The 22643-nt window shown below is 42.7% G+C and overlaps 1 protein-coding gene across 1 annotated transcript in view; it reads right to left on the reverse strand.

The window, feature by feature from the left end:
- The window catches only part of LOC124777062 (UDP-glycosyltransferase UGT5-like), a 113853-nt gene extending 112253 nt beyond the window's left edge, over positions 1–1600 (reverse strand). The window contains exon 1 of the mRNA XM_047252335.1: positions 1492–1600. Within this exon, the coding sequence (XP_047108291.1) occupies positions 1492–1579 (88 nt within the window). The 5' untranslated portion in view covers positions 1580–1600. The remainder of the gene's footprint in view (positions 1–1491) is intronic.
- Positions 1601–22643: the final 21043 nt, after the last annotated feature.

A 22643-nucleotide genomic window follows, 5' to 3' on the forward strand; every position in this document is an offset into this window, starting at 1 on the left:
GTCTAAAATTGTGAGCCATATGTTTGTGACTATTACAGCGCCATCTATCACAAAGCGAAAAAAGTGTTCCAACTAAAACATTCATATTTCTTTAAGTACTACACGAATATGTAATAAAATTGGGGGTCCCTATTTAAAAAAAAACGCAGTTGATATCCGTTTGACCTATGGTAGCGCTATCTAGCGGGCCAACCATAGCGCCATCTGGTTTCCCCCTTCAAGATAGACAAGTTTCGTTCTGTGTAGTTTTTTCGTTTGACGCTTATTTCGTGAGATATTTGGCCCGGTCACGATCATTGGACCACCCTGTATATTTCGCTATCTTCAACTTAGATAAAAAGTATTCTTTGCGACGTTAATGACGATATACGACCACGAAAGCTGGGTGCGCGTCAAATTCCATGCGAACGTGGCAGGTCTTATGTGGGGCTGACCATTAGCACAGTCGAGGAGAGATGCAAGGAACATCAGCGACACACCCGACTAAAACGACAAAGAAAACATCTGTCGCCGAGAACTGCCTCAAATATAATCATGAAATAAAATACGATGAGGGTGGTATCGTGGTGCAAACGTCAAGTTTCTGGAACAGCGTAACTAAGGAATCTATCGAAATAAAGATCTTAGAAATCTAATGAACCGACAGTCGGTATCAATATAAAAAACACTTGAGGTCTGGCACTGACATTATTAAATTACTGTCGACCATCACGTCCACTAGAGTTGAAAAACACTATAAGAATTGGAGTTTCGCAGAATATCAGTGCGAGCTTTGAAAAACAAAATGGCATGATAGGGCATAGAGGACACCGGGAACCGAACTAGGCTTTAAATAGCGGCGCGATCCCAACTATAGTTCAGAGACAGGTTAGAGCCCAAGCAGCAAGTACATGCAGCAGTAAAACTCGCAAAACCTGAAAAAGGCAACTGGATCGGTCGTCGAAGCATTGAGCATGAAATGGAAACAGCAACTCGGCAAAAGACTCAAAAGTACACTATTAACAAACCGCACTGAGAAAAATTAAGAGATCACGAGAATGCAGTACAGTTTAATTGTGAACTCGCAGAAGTAGCTTATGAGTTACTGTGCTTCGTATAGGTAAACACAACGAGTGGAGCAAGAATGAAAGAAATAAACGTGAAGTTTACAATCAGAGCGTATTTACCAGTTAAGTATTAACTGGATGTTAATTTGCAAAAAGAATATGAATACTGTGTGATGTTCAGCGAGCAACAATTCATTAACAACAATATAGATCTGTGTACAACAGGGGTGAAGCGTAGGAGTGAAATGTAATCACACTGATTGTTCGCACTTTAAGGCGTTAAGTACAGCGGTGGAATAGAGAGATAGGTGACTCACATAGCCTGTAGCTCTAGTTTATTGCACGCTATGTTTATCTGAGCCGGTGGCATGTGCTACACAAAAACAACGAGCTTTTGTATGTGTAATGAATATTCGTGCAAGAGTGAAGAGACTGTTTTCCTTACCGAAGACGGTGAGCGCCATGCTGGACCGGATGTCGCACACGAGGCTAGAACATGTTCGTCTCGTAATCTGCTTACACGCTACTGACATATCCTTCACTCAACGGCTCCGCGATAGCAGATGTGGAGTGGTATACGCGTGACAGTGACTCTGCATATCTTGCCTTCGCTAAGCCAAGTCTGCCGACTCGAGATGTTTGGCACCACTATCTGAGAAATCGAACTGTGACCAAAATCGGAACTAGCACTAATAGTTGCGATTACGACACTTCACACTACAAGACCATTTGCAGAGTTTGTGCGAAGAGTAACCTGACGTGATTTTTCCAGTGCGTAAATCGGCGTCAAATGAAAACAGTGAGACATCCAGTTGGACACAAATCAGACATATCGCTAAAAAATATCAAAATAACGCAGAAACTTTCACTCTGCAACGGAATATGCGCTGGTCTGGAATTCCCAGGCAGATTAAGACTGGGTGGCGGACGGGGAATAATGCGTAGAACCTCAGTAGATTCCTACCTCACAAACTTCACAACAGTTCTTTCACACACTTAGTCGGACTAGCACTCCAGGAAGAAGTGCTACATCCACAAGTATGCTAAACGACTTCTGTGAAGCATTTGTAGGTTCAAAAGCTTTTGAAAAATTTTACTCCAATGCACTCTTTGAAACTATGACCGGTACAGGATTAAAATACTGGGAGAGCCATTCTGTTTACAGCTTGTACAGAAACCAGACTACAGTTCAAAAATGCTTCAAATGGCTCTCAGCACTATGGGACTTAACTTCTGAGGTCAGCAGTCCCATAGAACTACCTAAACCTAACTAACCTAAGGACATCACACACACCCATGCCCGAGGCAGGATTCGAACCTGCGACCTGCGATCGTAGCGGTCGCGCGGTTCCAGGCTGTAGCGCCTAGAACCGCTCGGCCACACCGGCCGGCTGACTACAGTTATAAGAGTGAAGAATATGAGAAGGAGTTATTGGTTCAGAAGCAAGTGAGACTGGATTGAAACCTATCCTCTGTGTAAATCAGTTTGAGTAGCGGAATTGAAGGATTACTCTTTCGAAAGCCCGTAATTGCCACCCTTGCGACACTTAAGTTTGAAATTTGGGTGAAAGGTACCTTCCTCTGTAATGGCACAATAGCGTGACTCCCGCGGACGTCACACTCGGACTCGATGACGCCCCGGACATCAATCGACACGTGGGAAACAAAAGAACCACAGCTCTGTCCATGCGACGTGTAATGTGGGTTGCTGATGTTACTTTGGCACCAAATTTTACCACTGTTCTTCCCAGTGGGACGGTGGACGTGTCACAACGATGGGAAGGTCGTTACACCCCCCCCCCCCCCTTACCCTCATTTCATGTCTTCTTTTGACGACTCTGCGATGGGGTCAGAATCGCGACGTCGAGCGTTGAAGTTACGCAGTTTGTTCATGAGAGGCCGAGGAAAGCATTCCAGACGCATCGCAGTTCAGAATCAGCACGAAAAGGGCGCAGGTGGCGGGAAAAGGGCGTCAATGAAACCATCCTTTTCCCTGGGACTTTGATCCCCACATCTTTAGCTGCCGAAAGCGACAATTCACAGTGTGGCGAGCAACAGGAGGACATTCTTGACAAACTTTGACACTGCTGACACTCTCGGAATTCAACCCTTCTCTAAGAACATCCCCATCGAAAGAGATCGCACACGTTTGGAGTACAGTGCGACTGCAAGTTTTGCTCTAGTGTACGCGTTGCAAGCACTAGGGGCCGTTCAGAACTATTCAACGAAATTTAAACATAATCCGAAGGAGCGAAGGGTACTTGTGCTTTTCCAGTGTTCATTTTGTGTTCTCCTATAGAGTGATCACGGGAGGATGCGATATTGAAACAGTGTGAATAAAATGGTGAATGATACCCCCCTCCTCCCCCAGTTCAGCAAAACCAACGGTAGCATCCACCCGCGTTCTGAGATATTTTAGCATGTCGCTCTACAGACTGGCAACTCCTTCGACAATCTCACCTCACATTGGGGATTGCCTACTATGAGGTGCAAGAGCAGCAAGTAGCCTGCCTGGGTTCTGTCTGTACAGGTAAATTTTTGAGGTGCTCAACCAAGGCGGGTGGCTCGCACCGAGGGTTTTGCTGAACTGGGGTAGTCAGAAGGCCCTTTGCCGTTTGGCGGACTCCTCCTCAGCACTCGTCCCTCCTCCCCCCCCCCCCCCTTCCCCCCCGCCAAGCAATGATCACGTACTTGGAGGACGCGAAACATGATGGATGAAAAAGCACCCTTTACTGCTGTGGATTATTGTTCAAATTTCGTCGAACGGTTTCGAATGGTCCATAGTGCTTCCAACCTGTACATGACAGTACAGTCACAGTGCTCTCCAATTTGGTCAGATCACCTTTAATGGGTAAATGGGTTCTACAGAAACAGTATGCGGGGCTTTTCCAACTTATTGGACTATGGAATGGTAATGCAAATAAGCGCTCTCATATTCTCTTTTATAGTAAATTATATAGAGTCGCCACCCAACGAAGTTGGGAATAAATAATTTACAATTAATTAAAGAAATTTTTAATTTGTTGCTTAGTAACCATTAAGATGTCAGTATTCTCATCAAATGAACGCTGAAATTAGTTTACTCAAAAGCGTAATCATACTGAATGAAAGCAGTTAGTTAAATTAAAACATAATTTCTTAGAGTCTAATTAAAATTCGGATTTTGGGCCTGCAAGAATATTGCACTTTGGTGACGACAGGTTAGAAATACTAAGATCGATTTCGGAAGGGGTGGCTACGTTGATGGGCACCGGCTCTGATCACTATGGGACTTAACTTCTGAGGTCATCAGTTCCCTAGAACTTAGAGCTATTTAAACCTAATATAATTGCGTAGGCTTCCGCTGCCAGAGTCACTCGACATAAAAGTTTTCTGGGTTTGGTACCGCGTCATAATGTAAAAAACTACTGCTGCTATAGAAAAGCCAACGTTTCGACCACGATTGCAGCAGCCTTCTTCTGGGTCTAAACCTAACTAACCTAAGGACATCATACACATCCACGCCCGAAGCAGGATTCGAACCTGCGACCGTAGCGGTCGGCCGTTTCCAGACTGTAGCGCCTAGAACCCCGCGGCCATACCGACCTGATGGACACTCATGAAGTATAAATAAAATTTATTTAACCAGAAACACAAGTTAAACACTATACAGTAAACAGATTGTAATAGCGCTTGCCGTTACCTTAGTTAAGTGTAACACTGTTTCAAATGGTTGAATGGTGACTGACCATATGAAGGGGAAGGTATGTGAAAATTATGGGAAGAGAATGGGATAAATGCACGTACTTAGCAAGATCCGTACTAAAGAACAAAGTTCAAGACACATTACGCCTTCACCAAAGAGTCAGGGAAACAGATTCATGCCTTCCTAAGTAGTAATCTTTCGACAAATGCAACTGCTTAAAATATTCTCACATAAATAAAACCATACAAGGTGGGGAAGGGGCGGGGGATCACGCGGAAACGAGATTTTACAAAAGGTAGCACATGTACCGGGTGACTGAATATTTTCACAAAACGGTTAAATTACATCCAGGACGTGCAAATAAAGATAAAATGAACTGCAAGAAATTCATCCCTCAATGGAGACACAGAGCTGAGGTCTCAACTGGCGCTACCAAACACCTTGTTCAGACTAACTAAGCAAGCACGCCATCCATTTGAAATTTCACGCGGTAAAATACACTAAAATCCATTAACTACCTAGAAAAGTCAACACAACCTACATTAATTCTAGGGAACACGATTGATTCAAATGGTTCAAATGGCTCTGAGCACTATGGGACTTAAATTCTGAGGTCATCAGTCCCCTAGAACTTAGAACTACTTAAAACTAACTAACCTAAGGACATCACATGCATCCATGCCCGAGGCAGGATTCGAACCTGCGACCGTAGCTGTTGCGCAGCTCCAGACTGTAGCGCCTAGAACCTCTCGGCCACTCCAGCCGGCCACGATTGATTACCGGTGAACAACACAGAAGGCAAGTTCGTGGCATGTGGTGTAAAGCATAGAGGCAAATTTATCAAATCACAGGTGAAACCGAAAGAATTCAAACTACAATAATAAATGAAAACATTTACACGAGAATGCATCCATGCACGCCTACACACTTAGGAAAATCTAATGTAACAAGATGGGAAGCCTTTGCACACTACAAGTTCTGGTAGCACAATGAAAGTACTAGATGACACTTACTAAAATTGGTAAATTGCACCATTCTCTATCCTGCGTAAACTGTGGATCACATAATGAACCTATCGCTGTAATAAAAAGTGAACTATACTACTTCAGCTAGCCTGAAGACTTACACATCTCATTCTAAGCTCAGTCTTAAGCTACCGACCACACTCACCGACTGCCCACCGTCAAGTGCTTAACCACCCCAGAACAACGAATCTCCGCGGGTTGCCAGAACAGATCATAGGAGTCGCTTCCGGCATCAACCTACCAACTGTCGATAAAGACGACTTAGAAGGCACAAATCTCTTTGCTTTGACTGAACACCCAAGGTTACCCAGACTGACCACAGCGGGCAGTAAGTTCCATACTACTAGCTACCAATGGGAACACGAAAAATACATTTTCATGCACCTTCACACAGACGGTAATGAGAAGGATGGAAATCTAATAGCCTGAAATAGTATATTAAATGTAAATCTAATACAGGGCTTGCATGTGAACAAGTAGGTAATTTAAGTATTTTTATAGTGATGCAGTACACAGAGACCTTTCATGGGGACGCAGCTTCACAATATCCTTAGATAAGGGCTGAAACGTCCGAGGCTGTGTTACGGTACTACAAACTCTCGTTTTAGATCGCGAAATGTATGGAAATCAACGCCCCAGGGGAAGACACGGTTCCATTGAGGTTCTTCATACCAGCGACTGAGGCATTTTCTTTCCGATTCGGAGTGGTAGCGTGTCTCGAAAGTTTCTTTCGGCTAATCATAAAAAAAACCGCGTCATTTAAATGCTGGGCGTCCTAGTTATGACCTCCATCACAGAGATATCAAAAGAAGGGATGAAATGGGGGTAAAGGGGGCTATGACGTGGCACATCATTAAGTTGCCTTACACGTCAGGTAGACTTCTGTGCGGCGTTTTCTCTGCAAGTGTCGACAGCTTGCTGTCTGAAGCCTCATTCTGCCCGAGGGCGACGTCATAGGGCGCCACACTTTTGTTCCATTTCGGAGGGAGGAAGTACGCACCTATGAGCCAAATTTCAAACTTATGCGTCCGAAAGGGTGACAATTACGGGGTTTTCGAAATGTGATCCTATAATTCTGTTGCGCAGTGTAATAAGGGAAACCAAAGAAAAATTGGGAAATGACATTAAAGTTCAAGAAGGAGACATAAAAACTTTTATGTCTGCCGATGGCATTGCAATTTTATCAGAGATGGGAAAGGACATGCAAGAGCAGTTGACGGACTGAATATTGTCTTGAAAACCTGTTGTAAAATGAATATATGTTTGTGTTATTTCTGTCACCTTTCTCCAGCGTCATAATATCGTTTCAGCCGTAAAAAATGAAGGTTACAGCAAAATGCTCTGCAGAAACTAAAATGTCACCGAGATGAATCATTATGCCTTGCGAAACTCAGCTACGAACCTATTGCACCTTGTGAGGATGCCGAGGTACGCCGTTCGTCCGAGAGGTTCCGAGACTGATTTTATACATGGCGTACAAGCGACGTCAGCGCATTAACTACCATGGCAGCTTGAACCAACGACTGTAAACAATAGTTGAGCATTTGATCTGCCAGTTGTGAGCAAGCAATGCTATGTGGCGGACGTGGGCTGTAGTATTGTCAACGTTGTTGTTTCAAATGGTTCAAATGGCTCTGAGCACTATGGGACTTAACATCTGAGGTCATCAGTCCCCTAGAACTCAGAACTACTTAAACCTAACTAACCTAAGGACATGACACACATCCATGACTGAGGCGGGACTTGAACCTGCGACCGTAGCGGTCGCGCGGTGCCAGACTGAAGCGCCTAGGACCGTTCGGCCACACCGGCTGGCTGTTGTTTAAAAAATCACAGTCGAGCAACATTCCTAAATCAAATGTTCACGACATTCTCCAGTTTGTTTTGAAGCAGTTGATTAACAGAAGTGTAAAATTTTGCAAGAAATTCGAAAGTCTGAGAAAAATATGGGTGGGGTTTAGGGAAAGACGGGTAATAGGCATTATGTACAAGAACCAAGAGGGAACATTAAGACTGGAAAATTGAGTACGAATTTCTCTGATTAAAAAGAGTGTAAGACAGTGTGTAAGTAGGCTGTTTATGTTTTCTTATTGGCAACGTTACGTAGCGCTCTGTATGAAAATCGCTGGCTGTGCTATGTGCAGTCAGTGGCTGGTTGGCATTGTTGTAATACTCGCCATTGTAGTGTTGGGCAGCGGCAGCTGGATGTGAACAGCGCATTGCGTTGCGTAGTTGGAGGTGAGCCGCCAGCAGTGCTGGATGTGGGGAGAGAGATGGCGGAGTTTTGAAATTTGCAAGACTGGATGTCATGAACTGCAATATACATTACGACTTTTGAACACTATTGAGGTAAATACATTGTTTGTTCTCTATAAAAATCTTTCATTTGCTAACTATGCCTATCAGTAGTTAGTGCCTTCAGTAGTTTGAATCTTTTATTTAGCTGGCAGTAGTGGCGCTCGCTGTATTGCAGTAGTTCGAGTAACGAAGAGTTTTGTGAGGTAAGTGATTTGTGAAAGGTATAGGTTAATGTTAGTCAGGGCCATTCTTTTGTAGGGATTATTGAAAGTCAGATTGCGTTGCGCTAAAAAACTATTGTGTGTCAGTTTAAGCCCAGTCACGTATAAATTTTTCTAAGGGGACGTTTCAAGTGTTGTAGTCTTTCGCCTCTATCTTCAATTTAGGTATCGACGAAGCAATGATGGAAAAAAAAGAAACAATAGTGGAAATAAAAGTAAGGTGCAAAGGTGTTATCAAAATTCAAGGTGAAAGGTCATCAGTGATAAGATTACGTGATAACATTACTATTCTGAGTGGAAGTTAAAAATTACAGGCTGTGTTAAATGGAGTGAACTGTCTCATCAGTACACATCATGATTTGTCGCCCTTGGAAAGTGAAATGAGACGTCAGAATGACAGCAGAATTATGTACACTACTGGCCATTAAAATTGCTACACCAAGAACATGACGTAGTACAGACGCGAAATTTAACCGACAGGAAGAAGATGCTGGGATATGCAAATGATTAGCTTTTCAGAGCATTCACACAAGGTTGGCGCCGGTGGTGACACCTACAACGTGATGACATGAGGAAAGTTTCCAGCCGGTTTCTCATATACAAACAGCAGTTGACCGGAGTTGCCTGCTAAAACGTTGTTGTGATGCCTCGTGTAAGGAGGAGAACTGCGTACCATCACGTTTCCGACTTTGATAAAGGTCGGATTGTAACCTATCGCGATTTCGGTTTATCGTATCGCGACATTGCTGCTCGCGTTGGTCGAGATCCAATTACTGTTAGCAGAAAATGGAATCTGTGGGTTCAGGAGGGTAATACGGAACGCCGTGCTGGATCCCAGCGGCCTCGTATCACTAGTCGAGATGGCAGACGTCATATCCGCATGGATGTAACGGATCGTGCAGCCACGTCTCGATCCCTGAGTCAACAGATGCAGCAGCATGGACTATCAGCTCGGAGACCATGGCTGCGGTTACCCTTGCCGCTGCATCACAGACATGAGCGCCTGCGATGGTGCACTCAACGACGAACCTGGGAGCACGAATGGCAAAACTTCATTTTTTCGGATGAATCCAGGTTCTGTTTACAGCATCATGTTGGTCGCATCCGAGTTTGGCGACATCGCGGTGAACGCACATTGGAAGCGTGTATTCGTCACCGCCATACCGGCGTATTACCCGGCGTGATGGTATGGGGTGCCATTGGTTGCACGTCTCAGTCACCTCTTGTTCGCATTGACGGCACTTTGAACAGTGGACGTCTCATTTCCGCTGTGTTATGACCCGTGGCTATACCCTTCATTCGATCCCTGCGAAACCCTACATTTCAGCAGGATAATGCACGTCCACATGTTCAGGTCCTGTCTAGAAAGTGTTCAACTGCTGCCCTGGCCAGCACATTCTCCAGATCTCTCACCAATTGAAAACGTCTGGTCAATGGTGGCCGAGCAAGTGGCTCGCCACAATACGCCAGTCACTACTCTTGATAAACTGTGGTATCGTGTTGAATCTGCATGGGCAGCTGTACCTGTACACGCCATCCAAGCTCTGTTTGACTCAATGCCCAGGCGTATCAAGGCCGTTATTACTGCCAGAGGTGATTGTTCTGGGTACTGATTTCTCAGGATCTATGCACCAAAATTGGGTGAAAATGTAGTCACAATTCAGTTCTAGTATAATATATTTGTCCAATTAATACCCGTTTATCATCTACATTTCTTCTTGGTGTAGCAATTTTAATGGCCAGTAGTGTAATTAACTAAAGGTACTTGGTATAAGAGTAGACTCTACAGTTTTCAGGGTCTCTGTGTCCCACATGGGTCTCTGCAGAAACAAGAAAATGCTGTGAAAGTCAATTGCTGTTTTTTGTTTGGACTACGATGGAGGTTTCTCTGGTCATAGTCATAGCTGTCATAGTTACCATAGACACTGTCTTCAGTTATACTCTAGAATCTTTTAAATGTTTCCCGTGGCTTTAAGGTTGGAGAATCATTTATCATCCTATATACGTGTGGACATATACGGGACACTTGTAATGATTTGATGTTTCAGAGTGGGAACTATAATGTGGTGGATGGCTCTGAGCACTATGGGACTTAACATCTATGGTCATCAGTCCCCTAGAACTTAGAACTACTTAAACCTAACTAACCTAAGGATATCACACAACACCCAGCCATCACGAGGCAGAGAAAATCCCTGACCCCGCCGGGAATCGAACCCGGGAACCCGGGCGTGGGAAGCGAGACGCTGCAGCACGACCACGAGATGCGGGCATAATGTGGTGGAGTGTCTTCTTGCTCGTCGCAGTCTTTATAAAATTATTCTACAGCATAAATACACTCATAGACAACCATCTTTGCTAAGCTGAAAATATATTTACTCTCGTTCATTGTGGGGAAAATAACAATATGATGTAGCTCTTTGTTATATTAATGCCATTATGATTCTGTCACATATGGTACTTACACAAGCATATGTTTGTAGATAAACAACTCTGATCTTACGCCAAAATTACCTATGATTCTGTTCCCTGTCTAACAGAGTGTTGTGATAACCGGAAATGCCGTATAACAAGACAGTAAAAAAGAAAAAGAAACACACACAACAGTTACACTCATGGCAGAGGACAGGAACAATTGTAAGAAACAGTGCAGTTGTATTAGTAAGAAGCAATGTTTTATCTGAATTCATTAGAAATGGTGGAAGAGCTGAGGTGTATTTAGCGTTTATGGGCGACTACTGGAGCCCGGATTTGTATGTAAAGTAAACACACAAAATATGTAAATATTTACATAATGCAAATCCGTAAAATATGGTCGAAAATATTCATTATTATGGAAATATTACATCAAGTATTTAACATAACATAACATTTTCAACCGATATCAACTTCTGAATTATAGCATAGGTTACACCACTATTTTAATATGCAATTTAAAGTGACAGAAACAAAAAAGTGCATTTAGAAGGTACATTTAATATTACTTATTGTTTGTTTTGAAAGTTTGCGCTAATTAAAGACAATTAATTTCAGTCACTCTGTCTACTACAATATCCCTTATCAGTGAAATTGGTACCGTAACTTCCTTTAACATCCAAATACTTCTCAAAATTCTCTGCAGTCATAAAATGTCCCCGATCAGAAAGAATTTTTTTGTCAGAAGAAAAGATCTTTCCACATCATAGTACAAAGCAAATTTTTAGAAATGAAATGTTCTGGAGAGCTGTCCTGTTGAGTGCATTCTTCTCCCCAGCTGAAGATACTGCAGACAGTAGGAACAGTTCAATAGCCAGGATTTGTTGCCGTACCTGAGTCAAACTGAACTCTGCCCAATATCAGCTCTAATGTTAGTCAAAACTGGTTCAAATGGCTCTGAGCACTATGGGACCTAAAATCTGAGGTCATTAGTGCCCTAGAACTTAGAACTACTTAAATCTAACTAACCTAAGGACAGCACACACACCCATGCCCGAGGCAGGGTTCGAACCTGCGACCGTAGCTGTCGCGCGGCTCCAGACTGAAGCGCTTAGAACCGCTCGGCCACACAGGCCGGCCTCTAATGTTTGTCAACTTGCATTCCACTTTCTCAACAGTTATTAACGATTTTTTGCAAAGGCAACATGATGTTCTAATTCTTTAATGCTGCTGGAAAGGAAGCTAAAATTGGTATGGATGTTGATTGGAGCAATTTCGATGCCCTGGCACTGAAACTGAAGATTCTTTCGGAAATAAATCAGTCGTGGATCTCACAGCTTGAAAATGTTCAGCCGGCCGGAGTGGCCGAGCGGTTAAAGGCGCTACAGTCTGGAACCGCACGACCGCTACAGTCGCAGGTTCGAACCCTGTCTCGGGCATGGATGTGTGTGATGTCCTTAGGTTAGTTACGTTTAAGTAGTTCTAAGTTCTAGGGGACTTATGACCACAGCAGTTGAGTCCCATAGTGCTCAGAGCCATTTGAAAATGTTCATTGGAAATCCGATAGCTTCAGTCATTAAACAAAATTCGTTTGGGTAGGTTTATTTGGCATCTCTAGGTTCGACAGAGTCCTCAATAGAACAATATACTTTGCAGTGCTCTCACAAGGGAACCTACCCATCGCACCCCCCTCAGATTTAGTTATAAGTTGGCACAGCGGATAGGCCTTGAAAAACCGAGCACAGATCAATCGAGAAAACAGGAAGAAGTTGTGTGGAAGTGTGAAAAAAATAAGCAACATATACAAACTGAGTAGTCCGTGCGCAAGATAGGCAACATCATGGACAATTTGAGCTCAGTAGCGCAGTGGTTAGCGTGAGCACCTGCGGAACGAGAGGTCTTTCATTCAAGTCTGCCCTCGAGTGAAAAATTTAATTTTTTATTTTCAGGCAATTATTATCTGCCACCACTGTCGTATAGAATATATCAGACGTGTTTTCCTGTGGAGGAATCGGTTGACCTATGACCTTGCGATCAAATGTTTTCGGTTCCCATTGGAGAGGCATGTCCTTTCGTCTACTAATCGCAAGGTTTTGCTGTGCGGCCGCAAAACACAGACACTAAACTAAACTTATTACAGTGAACAGAGACGTTAATGAACGAACGGACAGATCATAACTTTGCGAAAATAAAGAACGAAAACTTGTCAATCGAGGGAAGATTTGAACCAAGGACCTCTCGTTTCGCAGCTGCTCACGCTTTTTTTTTTTATTCACCAAAAACAGTAACAAAAATGGCTACGATGAAATGACATAAATAAGGTGACAGATAATTACAGTCATAAATTACAGCATTCAAAGAATGAGTCGTTAGCAGTAGCACTATTTAGCACCTTCACTGTCACCTTCAACTGGTGGCAGATCAGCATGCACATCGCTAACCACGGGGCCACGGCGCTCCTAAGCACGCACGGTCCTTGATGTTGCCTATCTTACGCATGGACTACTCTGTTTGTATATTTTGCTTATTTTTTTCATAGTTCCACACAACTTCTTCCTGTTTTCTCGATTTATCTGTGCTCAGTTTTTCAAGGCCTATCCACTGCGCCAGCTTATAACTAAATCTGAGGGGGGGAGTGCGATGGGGAGGTTCCCTTGTCAGAAACACTTTCTTAATTTATGAAATTATTTTATTTACTATTGGGTAGCTGCTGGAATTTTTTTGGTGATACGTTGTAGTGTATGGGCCAGAAAGGTGAAATGGATTAGAGGCGGATTGAACACACGTCGAGCAACAGCTGCCTTTCAGCTGCTGTATCCGAATACATAATATCAACTTTTTTCCTTCAATTCCCTCAGGCCACAGCAAATTGAAGACTGTCATTCACACAACAAGCTACTGTTGATGATTTCTGCGTACCAACACTTCGCAGAAAATCCGTAATGGCTTTCGGAGTTCTTCTCCATCGAGTTTGCCAACAGAGAGATTGCCAATAAATCATCCAATAACGTCGGTCGTTTCGTCGACATCTATCCGTATGTTGTGATTAAATGTATAGCACAGCACAGTTTTCAGAGGTTTCTGGTGACAAAAATCAAAATATTATTTCCTTAAAATCAATTCAACAGGAATCTGTTTCCCATGACACCTTTGTAAAAACTCTCAATATTTAGATAGTTGAAGTCTGTGCTATGGAATGACAGCAGCAAACACATTTAAGAATGTACCGTAGAAAAGTTCGTTTGTAGGCTTTGGAGACTTTTGCATCTGCGTAGGCAACATTTGGTTGTTAAACGATTGTATTGCTTAGATCTTTGTATGGACATCATTACGTGTATGTTGCTGAAGATGGGTAATCGTAGAGCACCCCTCTGCTTCTTGCGTGTTAGACACAGAACGAGCATTCCATCAGGAGTGAAAGTGTCGTCTATCTTAACCCAAAATTGTCATTTAGATGGTACTTTTGTTGTGATGGCAGTATCATGAACACAAGCAGTCGTGAAGTCTCAAGAAGTACTAACTGAAAAAAGTGCCCAAATTCAGTCTCCAGATCCCTTTCCTTTTTTTCCACATTTGTTTGGGAAATAAAGGAAAGAGATCTTGAGAGTGAAATTGGATCTTTTTTTATAAGAAACGATAGTGGTAACTCCATGAAGATGAGTATGTTTAGTTGTGATAGAGAACTGTTTGGAAAACTTTTACTGAAGCAGGTAATCCCTAATTTTGAATCAGTAAAATTCGGAAAACATCAGGCCACAAATCTTTTCCTTGCCACACTGTTCATCTTGATAGCACAAGAAACCCTTCGCTATTCACAATAATGGCAGGTACAGTGTTACACAGTATTGTTATTCTATTTGCCTAGCTTTTGAGAACTGAAGTTTTGAGACTTGGAAAATTAAGCAGAAGCATGTCCTTCATAATGCTACTCACAATGCAGCTGATTTCTTTTTATTACAATTGAAAGTGACTTTCAGAGATAATACCTGTCATCGACTGTCACGGTAGTTTGGATTCAGATGTTTTTCTAAGAAAGTGGTCTCCTGAGGGTGATGGTGATGAGCAATCGTTACATGGCAGCGTATGACCAAATTGTCACGTAACCTATTTTCTAACTTAATATGCGGATTGCAATGGTCAGTAAATTCAAAACTTTAATTCTACATGAAAACTGCAAACATTATTCGCAGTTGGCAATGATTGTATGATAATTTCTTCTTCAACTCGTTTTTCTCCCGACATGGTGAGGGAGACCTGTTATTTCGGCAGCCTTGGGCTTTTTAGCAGGCTTGCGGCAGTGGAGTTGACTTACGAGGACGGGAGTGTTCTAAAGTTGTTTGACGCTAAAGCGATCTCCAGACAGGTACCGAACAGAGAATGAAAGCGTACCATATCCGTGCAACAGGAGCATCAATGAAGCTGGGCTGTTTACCAAAAAAAGCTATGTTGAGTGAGAAGCAAAAGAGAATCCTCTTTAGTTAGATAAGGTCTGTAGTTCAGGACAAAACAGAGAGCTTCAGAGTGCGTGACCAGCCATTGAGCGTTGCACCGCTGTGCGGGAATGTTTGCTAAGTCCTTATATGGGTCTACAGTAATTCTCTCGCTATAAGGGGAGACTTAACTTGCATACATATATGCAATGGTTTTTCCTGTTCCTGGAAATCTGTCATGTAGTGAGACAGATTTTCTGCCTTCTTTCCTGAACTATTGCTGTAGGAAGTTAATCTGTTGCTGATTGGTTGCCCATGACAAAATCTGTGAGATCCTGCACAGCTTAAGAGTGGTAAGCATGCACTATCAATGCAGACACCAAGACGAAGCGCACCCAGTGCTAGTTATTTTCGTCAGAGTTTCACTGTGCAGATTTAATACTCACAGTCAACTAGTTGCACCCATCATGCACTTTGGTGAAAGTACTGGTGTCTGTTCTTGTTTTTTGGGAATCTTACATCAAATTACTAACCTTTTTTCGCAGTCGTTGCCTACATCTACGACACAGTTTCATATTGTGCTTTTGTGAATCCATCCAACTGTGCCAATGGTGCTGTTCATATTTGCAATCTTTTTTCCACATTAAATGTTTATACACTTGATTCGGTGCTTTCATTTTTTTGTTTGATCTCTTACGGTAATAAAACTAATAGTTATAGTGATCACTAGCTTCTTTTTGCAGTTTCATGGTTCCTTTCATTAATACATCTACAGGGTGTTACAAAAAGGTAGGGCCAAACTTTCAGGAAACATTCCTCACACACAAAGAAAGAAAATATGTTACGTGGACATGTGTCCGGAAACGCTTACTTTCCATGTTAGAGCTCATTTTATTACTTCTCTTCAAATCACATTAATCATGGAATGGAAACACACAGCAACAGAACGTACCAGCGTGACTTCAAACACTTTGTTACAGGAAATGTTCAAAATGTCCTCCGTTAGCGAGGATACATGCATCCACCCTACGTCGCATGGAATCCCTGATGCGCTGATGCAGCCCTGGAGAATGGCGTATTGTATCACAGCCGTCCACAATACGAGCACGAAGAGTCTCTACATTTGGTACCGGGGTTCCGTAGACAAGAGCTTTCAAATGCCCCCATAAATGAAAGTCAAGAGGGTTGAGGTCAGGAGAGCGTGGAGGCCATGTAATTCGTCCGCCTCTACCAATCCATCGGTAACCGAATCTGTTGTTGAGAAGCGTACGAACACTTCGACTGAAATGTGCGGGAGCTCCATCGTGCATGAACCACATGTTGTGTCGTACTTGTAAAGACACATGTTCTAGCAGCACTGGTAGAGTATCCCGTATGAAATCATGATAACGTGCTCCATTGAGCGTAGGTGGAAGAACGTGGGGCCCAATCAAGACATCACCAACAATGCCTGCCCAAACGTTCACAGAAAATCTGTGTTGATGACGTGATTGCACAACTGCGTGCGGAATCTCGTCATCCCACACATGTGGCGGTGAATCGAGGAAGTGTAGTACAAACCGACGAAACTAAAATGAGCTCTAACATGGAAATTGACCGTTTCCGGACACATGTCCACATAACATCTTTTCTTTATTTGTGTGTGAGGAATGTTTCTTGAAAGTTTGGCCGGACCTTTTTGTAACACCCTGTATATTTGTTTTTGTATTCATACTTTTCCATTAATTGTCTACCCCTAGTAATTTTCGAATTTTCGTTTATTAAGACATTACCATTGTGTGAAACTGTTTCTCGTGAATTTACATAATCTTATGAGAATTTTTCTTCCAGTAGGTCACTAAGGATTATAGTTGCAGCATCTTAGAGGTAAGCTAAACGGCTGAACCCACACCTCAGATCAGGATTTGTCGATCCTCAGCTAGGATTGTTTAAGCCTGTAACATTCTGATTTACGTGGTCAATTTTTCTATCAACAAACAGGATCTGGCCAGCCATTAGCCAGAACTTTTACGATCACTGATAGTTCTCTGATTTTTGTAGTCATTTTCATATATCATTATATATGTGTGTTGCCTACTATTTGGTTCAGTTGCTTATTGATCACATTTTGTCTGGAAAAATATACACGAATACTACAGTAACAAAAGAACTTCAAGAATTTAAGTGAGATACAAATTCCTTATGCAGTGCTAATGTGCACTTCTCTTACAGCAAGAAGGCAAATGAGTAGATTCATTGTCCTGAGTTTTGATGCTGCACCTTTGGTGGATATACTGGCGGAAGTAAAGGTGTGAAGAGATGTCGTGAGTCGTGCCCGTGAAAGCAAAGGTCCTGAGTTGAGGTCTCGGTCCGTCAGAATGTTTTAATCTGCCACGAAACCACATTAGTACACATTCCACTGCAGAGTGAAATATTCATTCTGCACAAAAGTGTTTGTGCTTTCTTTAGTATGATGTCATTGTGTTTTGTGGTGTGCCTAATTTCTGTAGCAGCTAGACGTGAGGAAGTGGCACGGACTGTTACTGACCGTGCGCATACCCTTCATCATCTCCACCTTCTGATCTTCAGTCGTTTTTAATTGAGAATGTATTGTAAAACAAGCATCAGTGTGAAGAAGAACGACCACCGTTATAAGAAGTCGGAAGAGTTTTTCAGAAATACAGAAGAATACTTTGTTGTACTTCAGTAACCAGTAATCATCAAGATGAAAGGAACGATGGATGAATCAAAAGGCAAAATTTAACGAACGTAGTGAACTCTTCAAGAAATTAGACCACCAGTTAACTCTTCACTTACAAGGGTGTGACGAAAAGATGGTAGTAACAGACAAAAAATCGGGAAAGTTGTCAAGAAATCCGAAGACCAGGTGAAACAGATATTTGAGAAACAAGTCAGGATTTCCAAAAATATGTGAGGTGTTTTATTTCGGGAAATGAAGGACATGGCCGATGAATTGCGCAAGGATGTTGATGGTTTTGAAGTGTAGGTTCAAAAATGGCTCTGAACATTATGAGACTTAACTTCTGAGGTCATCAGTCCCCTGGAACGTAGAACTACTTAAACCTAACTAACCTAAGGACATCACATACATCCATGCCCGAGGCAGGATTCGAACCTGCGACCGTAGCGGTCGCGTGGTTCCAGACTGTAGCGCCTAGACTCGCTCGGCCAATCCGGCTGACTAAAGAGTGGGAAGATGAAGTAAAAGATTACCTTAATATAGGCGAAGAAACAAGCAGAGCAGTTGTCATTATTTAGGACGATACGAGTAAGCCTGAATGATCAGGAGGAAACGAATGTGTTGTTTTAATGTAAACAACTACAAGCACATGTCAACCGTCATAACTAAGAAATGCTGGTAGATTTACTTAAGGAAAGAGACTGCCATAGTGGTTCAGGGAACAGTACGAGAATCGGAGTGACTTTAATGAGTGAAGAAGACAGGTGAAAGGAAGAGGAGAAATTCATCAGTTAATTGATAGACTGTATTGTATGCGCAGTGATCCCTTACTACCATCTATGAATGTACTACCCAAACAGCAGTAACTGCAGGAACAGGATATTAGAGATCGAAGAAAGCGAAATTACAGAACATTTTGTTTCTTTACAGAAGTATGCATTATTCCTGGACAGATCGAAAAGTTTGCATCCAAATATTTGGATGGAACAGGTTCAAAATGGACTTCCGAGGTCATGGTCTGTCAAATACACAATTAGTACCGTCTTCACGCTTCTTTGGGAAAGCTAGCCGCTACAAAGTGAGTTATTGTGGCAAAATGTAGGACTTAAAAAGAATTTAAACAGGTATTTTTCGCGAGCTTTGGGAGTAAGAGATGCAAGAGCGCTCGAAGCTTCAAATTTTCATGATGGAGTCCCATGCAGGATCACAATTTCGTACTCCAATTCAATATTTCAAACAAAAGGCGAAAAAATTCAGTTCTGCGCAGAAAGAGTTAATAACGGTTTGCCAAACAAAGGGTTGAGAAAGATAATATGTTCCCCATTTGAGGAAAGAATGATGTAAGTGCGTTTTTACATTTGCTAGAAGAGCTAGAAGGTATTGCGTGTCCTGTAATTGATGTGAGGTAGGGAAATACAACAGTACCATGTACGTATTCTGTACTGAGGTGGCCAAGTCTCATATTTGATAATCACATGTACAGAAAGTGGAGCATGGTAAGATGCAGAGAATGTTTAGGATGCAAGGGGTGAGTGTGTGTGGTGCAGTACACACAAAGTACATTGCAGGAAAGGAGTAGGTCAGAGCTGAAAAAATTGTTCAAATGGCTATAAGCACTATGGGACTTAACATCTGAGGTCATCAGTCCCCTAGACTCAGAACTACTTAGACCTAACTAACCTAATGACATCACAACATCCATGCCCGAACAGGATTCGAACTTACGACTGAAGTGCCTAGAACCGCTCGGCCACAGCGGCCGGCGTCAGACATGACTTCATGTGTCAATCACGCATGCTTAGTGTCAATTTTCTCATTGTATCGAACCTGATAGTCACGGCGACAATCAGCTTCGACTTTCTCAAACTCTGTAAGGTGTTGATCTTAGATAAAAGCGAAATTAAATTAAGTTACAAGGACAACAGGATGACTTGAGCAAAGAGTTCTTAAAGATTTTGTTTTTCCTGTGTACTTTGTACTTAACAATTCTCAAATTTCTTGCATGTTTTGTGTATTTACTAGGCACAGTCGTACATTTTGGTAACTCTGTAGTGTAGAGCTCTGACATCTGCAACGCAGCAGTTGTTTGTTTTGGTTTGGAAAACTAGTGATGGTTTCAAACAGTTTCGTTTTCGTTCTGCAGCACCAAAGGCAAGTATGTTTTTCATCTATGAACTATTTTACGAGCTTCTAACTAGAAGTAACTTACTTTGTTTTGCCTCTGTACCTTTTAGTGTAAGGGAAAAAACTGAAACAGAATGTCGAGCATAATATGGAATCTGATCTGAAACAGGTCACTGCCAAAGACCGCCACTATTTGTCATTGAACTATGTGACCAGCCGGCGCAACCACCTCTGTATCGATATACCTCCACGTGACGATGCCCAGGCAAGTGTCCAAGAAATTTCTACAGGCTTACACACTACTTAACCTAAATTATCCTAAGGACAAACACACAGATCCATACTCAAGGGAGGACTCGAACCTCGGCCGGGACCAGCGGCACAGTCCATGACTGCAGCGCCTGAGACCGCTCGGCTAATCCCGCGCGGCCAGCCGTCCTGGTCATTGCCTTTGTTCAAGACCGTTTCGTGTGACTTAAAAACAAACTACTAACATTTTGTCAGCAAGCAGTAGGAACATTTAATCCAGGCCGAACCACTCCATCAACAAAAAAAATGGCTCTGAGCACTATGGGACTCAACATCTGTGGTCATAAGTCCCCTAGAACTTAGAACTACTTAAACCTAACTAACCTAAGGACATCACACACATCCATGCCCGAGGCAGGATTCGAACCTGCGACCGTAGCGGTCACGCGGTTCCAGACTGAAGCGCCTTTAACCGCACGGCCACACCGGCCGGCCCACTCCATCAACATCAATCATCTGGGGCTGCGTTGTGCGACGTCCGTCTGTGATTGTCAGAGCCATGCTGATGATGTGGCCAAATATACCTTTGGCAGGCCTTGAATCCCTCCCCATTGCCTGAGCACCAGAACAATCAGGCAACTCAGCAATTTGCCGCTATCTCAGAAGAAGAACATCAGGGCACAGCTGCGCCACCTGCACCAAGGTGTTAATGGAGGATTTCTTCACTCTGAGATACTGCAGTTAAATACAGCCAGATATACACGCAGCGACCGTCAATGGGCTGCTCATACTTCTACTACGGAATACGAGAGCCTCTCGCAATACAGTGGCAATGGAGCACGTGGTTAGCAGCCAGAGGCTGGTATGCTGGGGGGCATAATGGAGTATCCACCAGGCCTGCCATTGCCACATGCCGTTTAGAAATCCCTTGATTTTACACAAACAGCAATAACGGGGTATTTGAATGACAGTCTCTTCTGCTGTACACAGCATCGTTTTTCAACAGAGAACTATCGTCAACAACTATCTGTTATAGGAATCCCATAGTAACGGACAGTGCAGAAGCTGGCCACCCACTCTGTCACTGTAATTGGTGTCAGAACTTCTGCTGAAGATGAAGATGGGCGACAATCAGAAGACAGCAGTCGGATCCGTGGTTCTTTAGCAGGGAATCCTATGCAGCAATATGAGTTAGTGTCTAGTTCAAAGTTTTTGTGGAAATGGATGGATGTTTCCGTAACAATTCGTTTTCATCTTAATTTTGGGTATAAAGTGCACTTGTATTGATAATAATTAGCCAATATGGCACAAAAATTTTGGCTCAGAGTGCAGTTCCGCGTCTGACAGCTCATGTGGCCCAATTGTTAACGGAATGGGGACAGGAGGGAACAGTCATTTGGTAGTGCGCCTATCTTTGACACTAATACCGCTTCAATGCTCGCCGCACTTTCTGGGAAACCAGGGAAGAATGTCTTTGTGTTCCTTGACAATTTGGGTACAACCAGTAGTTCATAGAATTGGAGTGAAGAGTAATTAATGACTGTAACCAAGCTAAAGTAAGTGGGGGACGCTAGGATGAATGTAATGCGTCATCAGAGATTAAGGCAAGTACAGTAGTTTGACGAATTACAAGTCGAGTTAGTAGAATGATACAGGAGAAAAAAATACATTCAGAAATTTCTATGAGTAGCCAATAGGATGTTTCAGCAACACAGGGTATGAATAGAGAGTTTTGTGAGAAATATCCGCGAAATTAATATCAATGGATTTGAGGTCACTGAGTATGATATCGCCAACAAACCTTTTTACAGCAAGACCAACAGAGAGTATTTGATATGTTTTTATGTGATTACTCTCAGATATGCCATGGAAGGTTGGTACGAAATTTCCGGGGTTGTAGAATGTGGCAATGGAAACCGAAGCGGCACTTGCTGAGACAGAACGGATCACCAAGCCATGGAAGAAAAAGATGCCACTTCGTACGGACTTTAAGTGTTTCAAATGTGGTTGTACGTATCATCTGAAGAGAAACTGCACAGAACAACAGTGTCGAGCTTGCAAGCATTTTGTGCATACCAAACGGAACTGTAATAACAGAAATTCCCAAATCCACTGAAGATGAGCACCAGGTGGATCCAATATACAAATAGAGCATGGGGCGTAGCTTTTACTGTACAATGATCACACTAAGGGTTAGCACACGTCACTCTGTGCAGGATCTGTGGCAAATTCTTTTCTGACCGGTTATGTCAATGGCAAGTTGTGTATATTTTTATTAGATAGTGGATCACAGGTATCTACGGCAATAAAAGCATATTTTTTTTAAGTAGAAGTAAATCCGCCAAACTGTTCATTAAAAGGCATGGATGGGAGTCGTGTGGATTCACTCGGTTCAAACGCAGTAAGTTTCCAACTGGGAAGGTGAGCTACTTTCGGGTTGATGCAGTTCTCCACATAGTCAGTAGTGGCT

The sequence above is a fragment of the Schistocerca piceifrons genome, chromosome 2 (genome assembly GCF_021461385.2).
Source record: "Schistocerca piceifrons isolate TAMUIC-IGC-003096 chromosome 2, iqSchPice1.1, whole genome shotgun sequence".
Lineage (NCBI taxonomy): Eukaryota > Metazoa > Arthropoda > Insecta > Orthoptera > Acrididae > Schistocerca > Schistocerca piceifrons.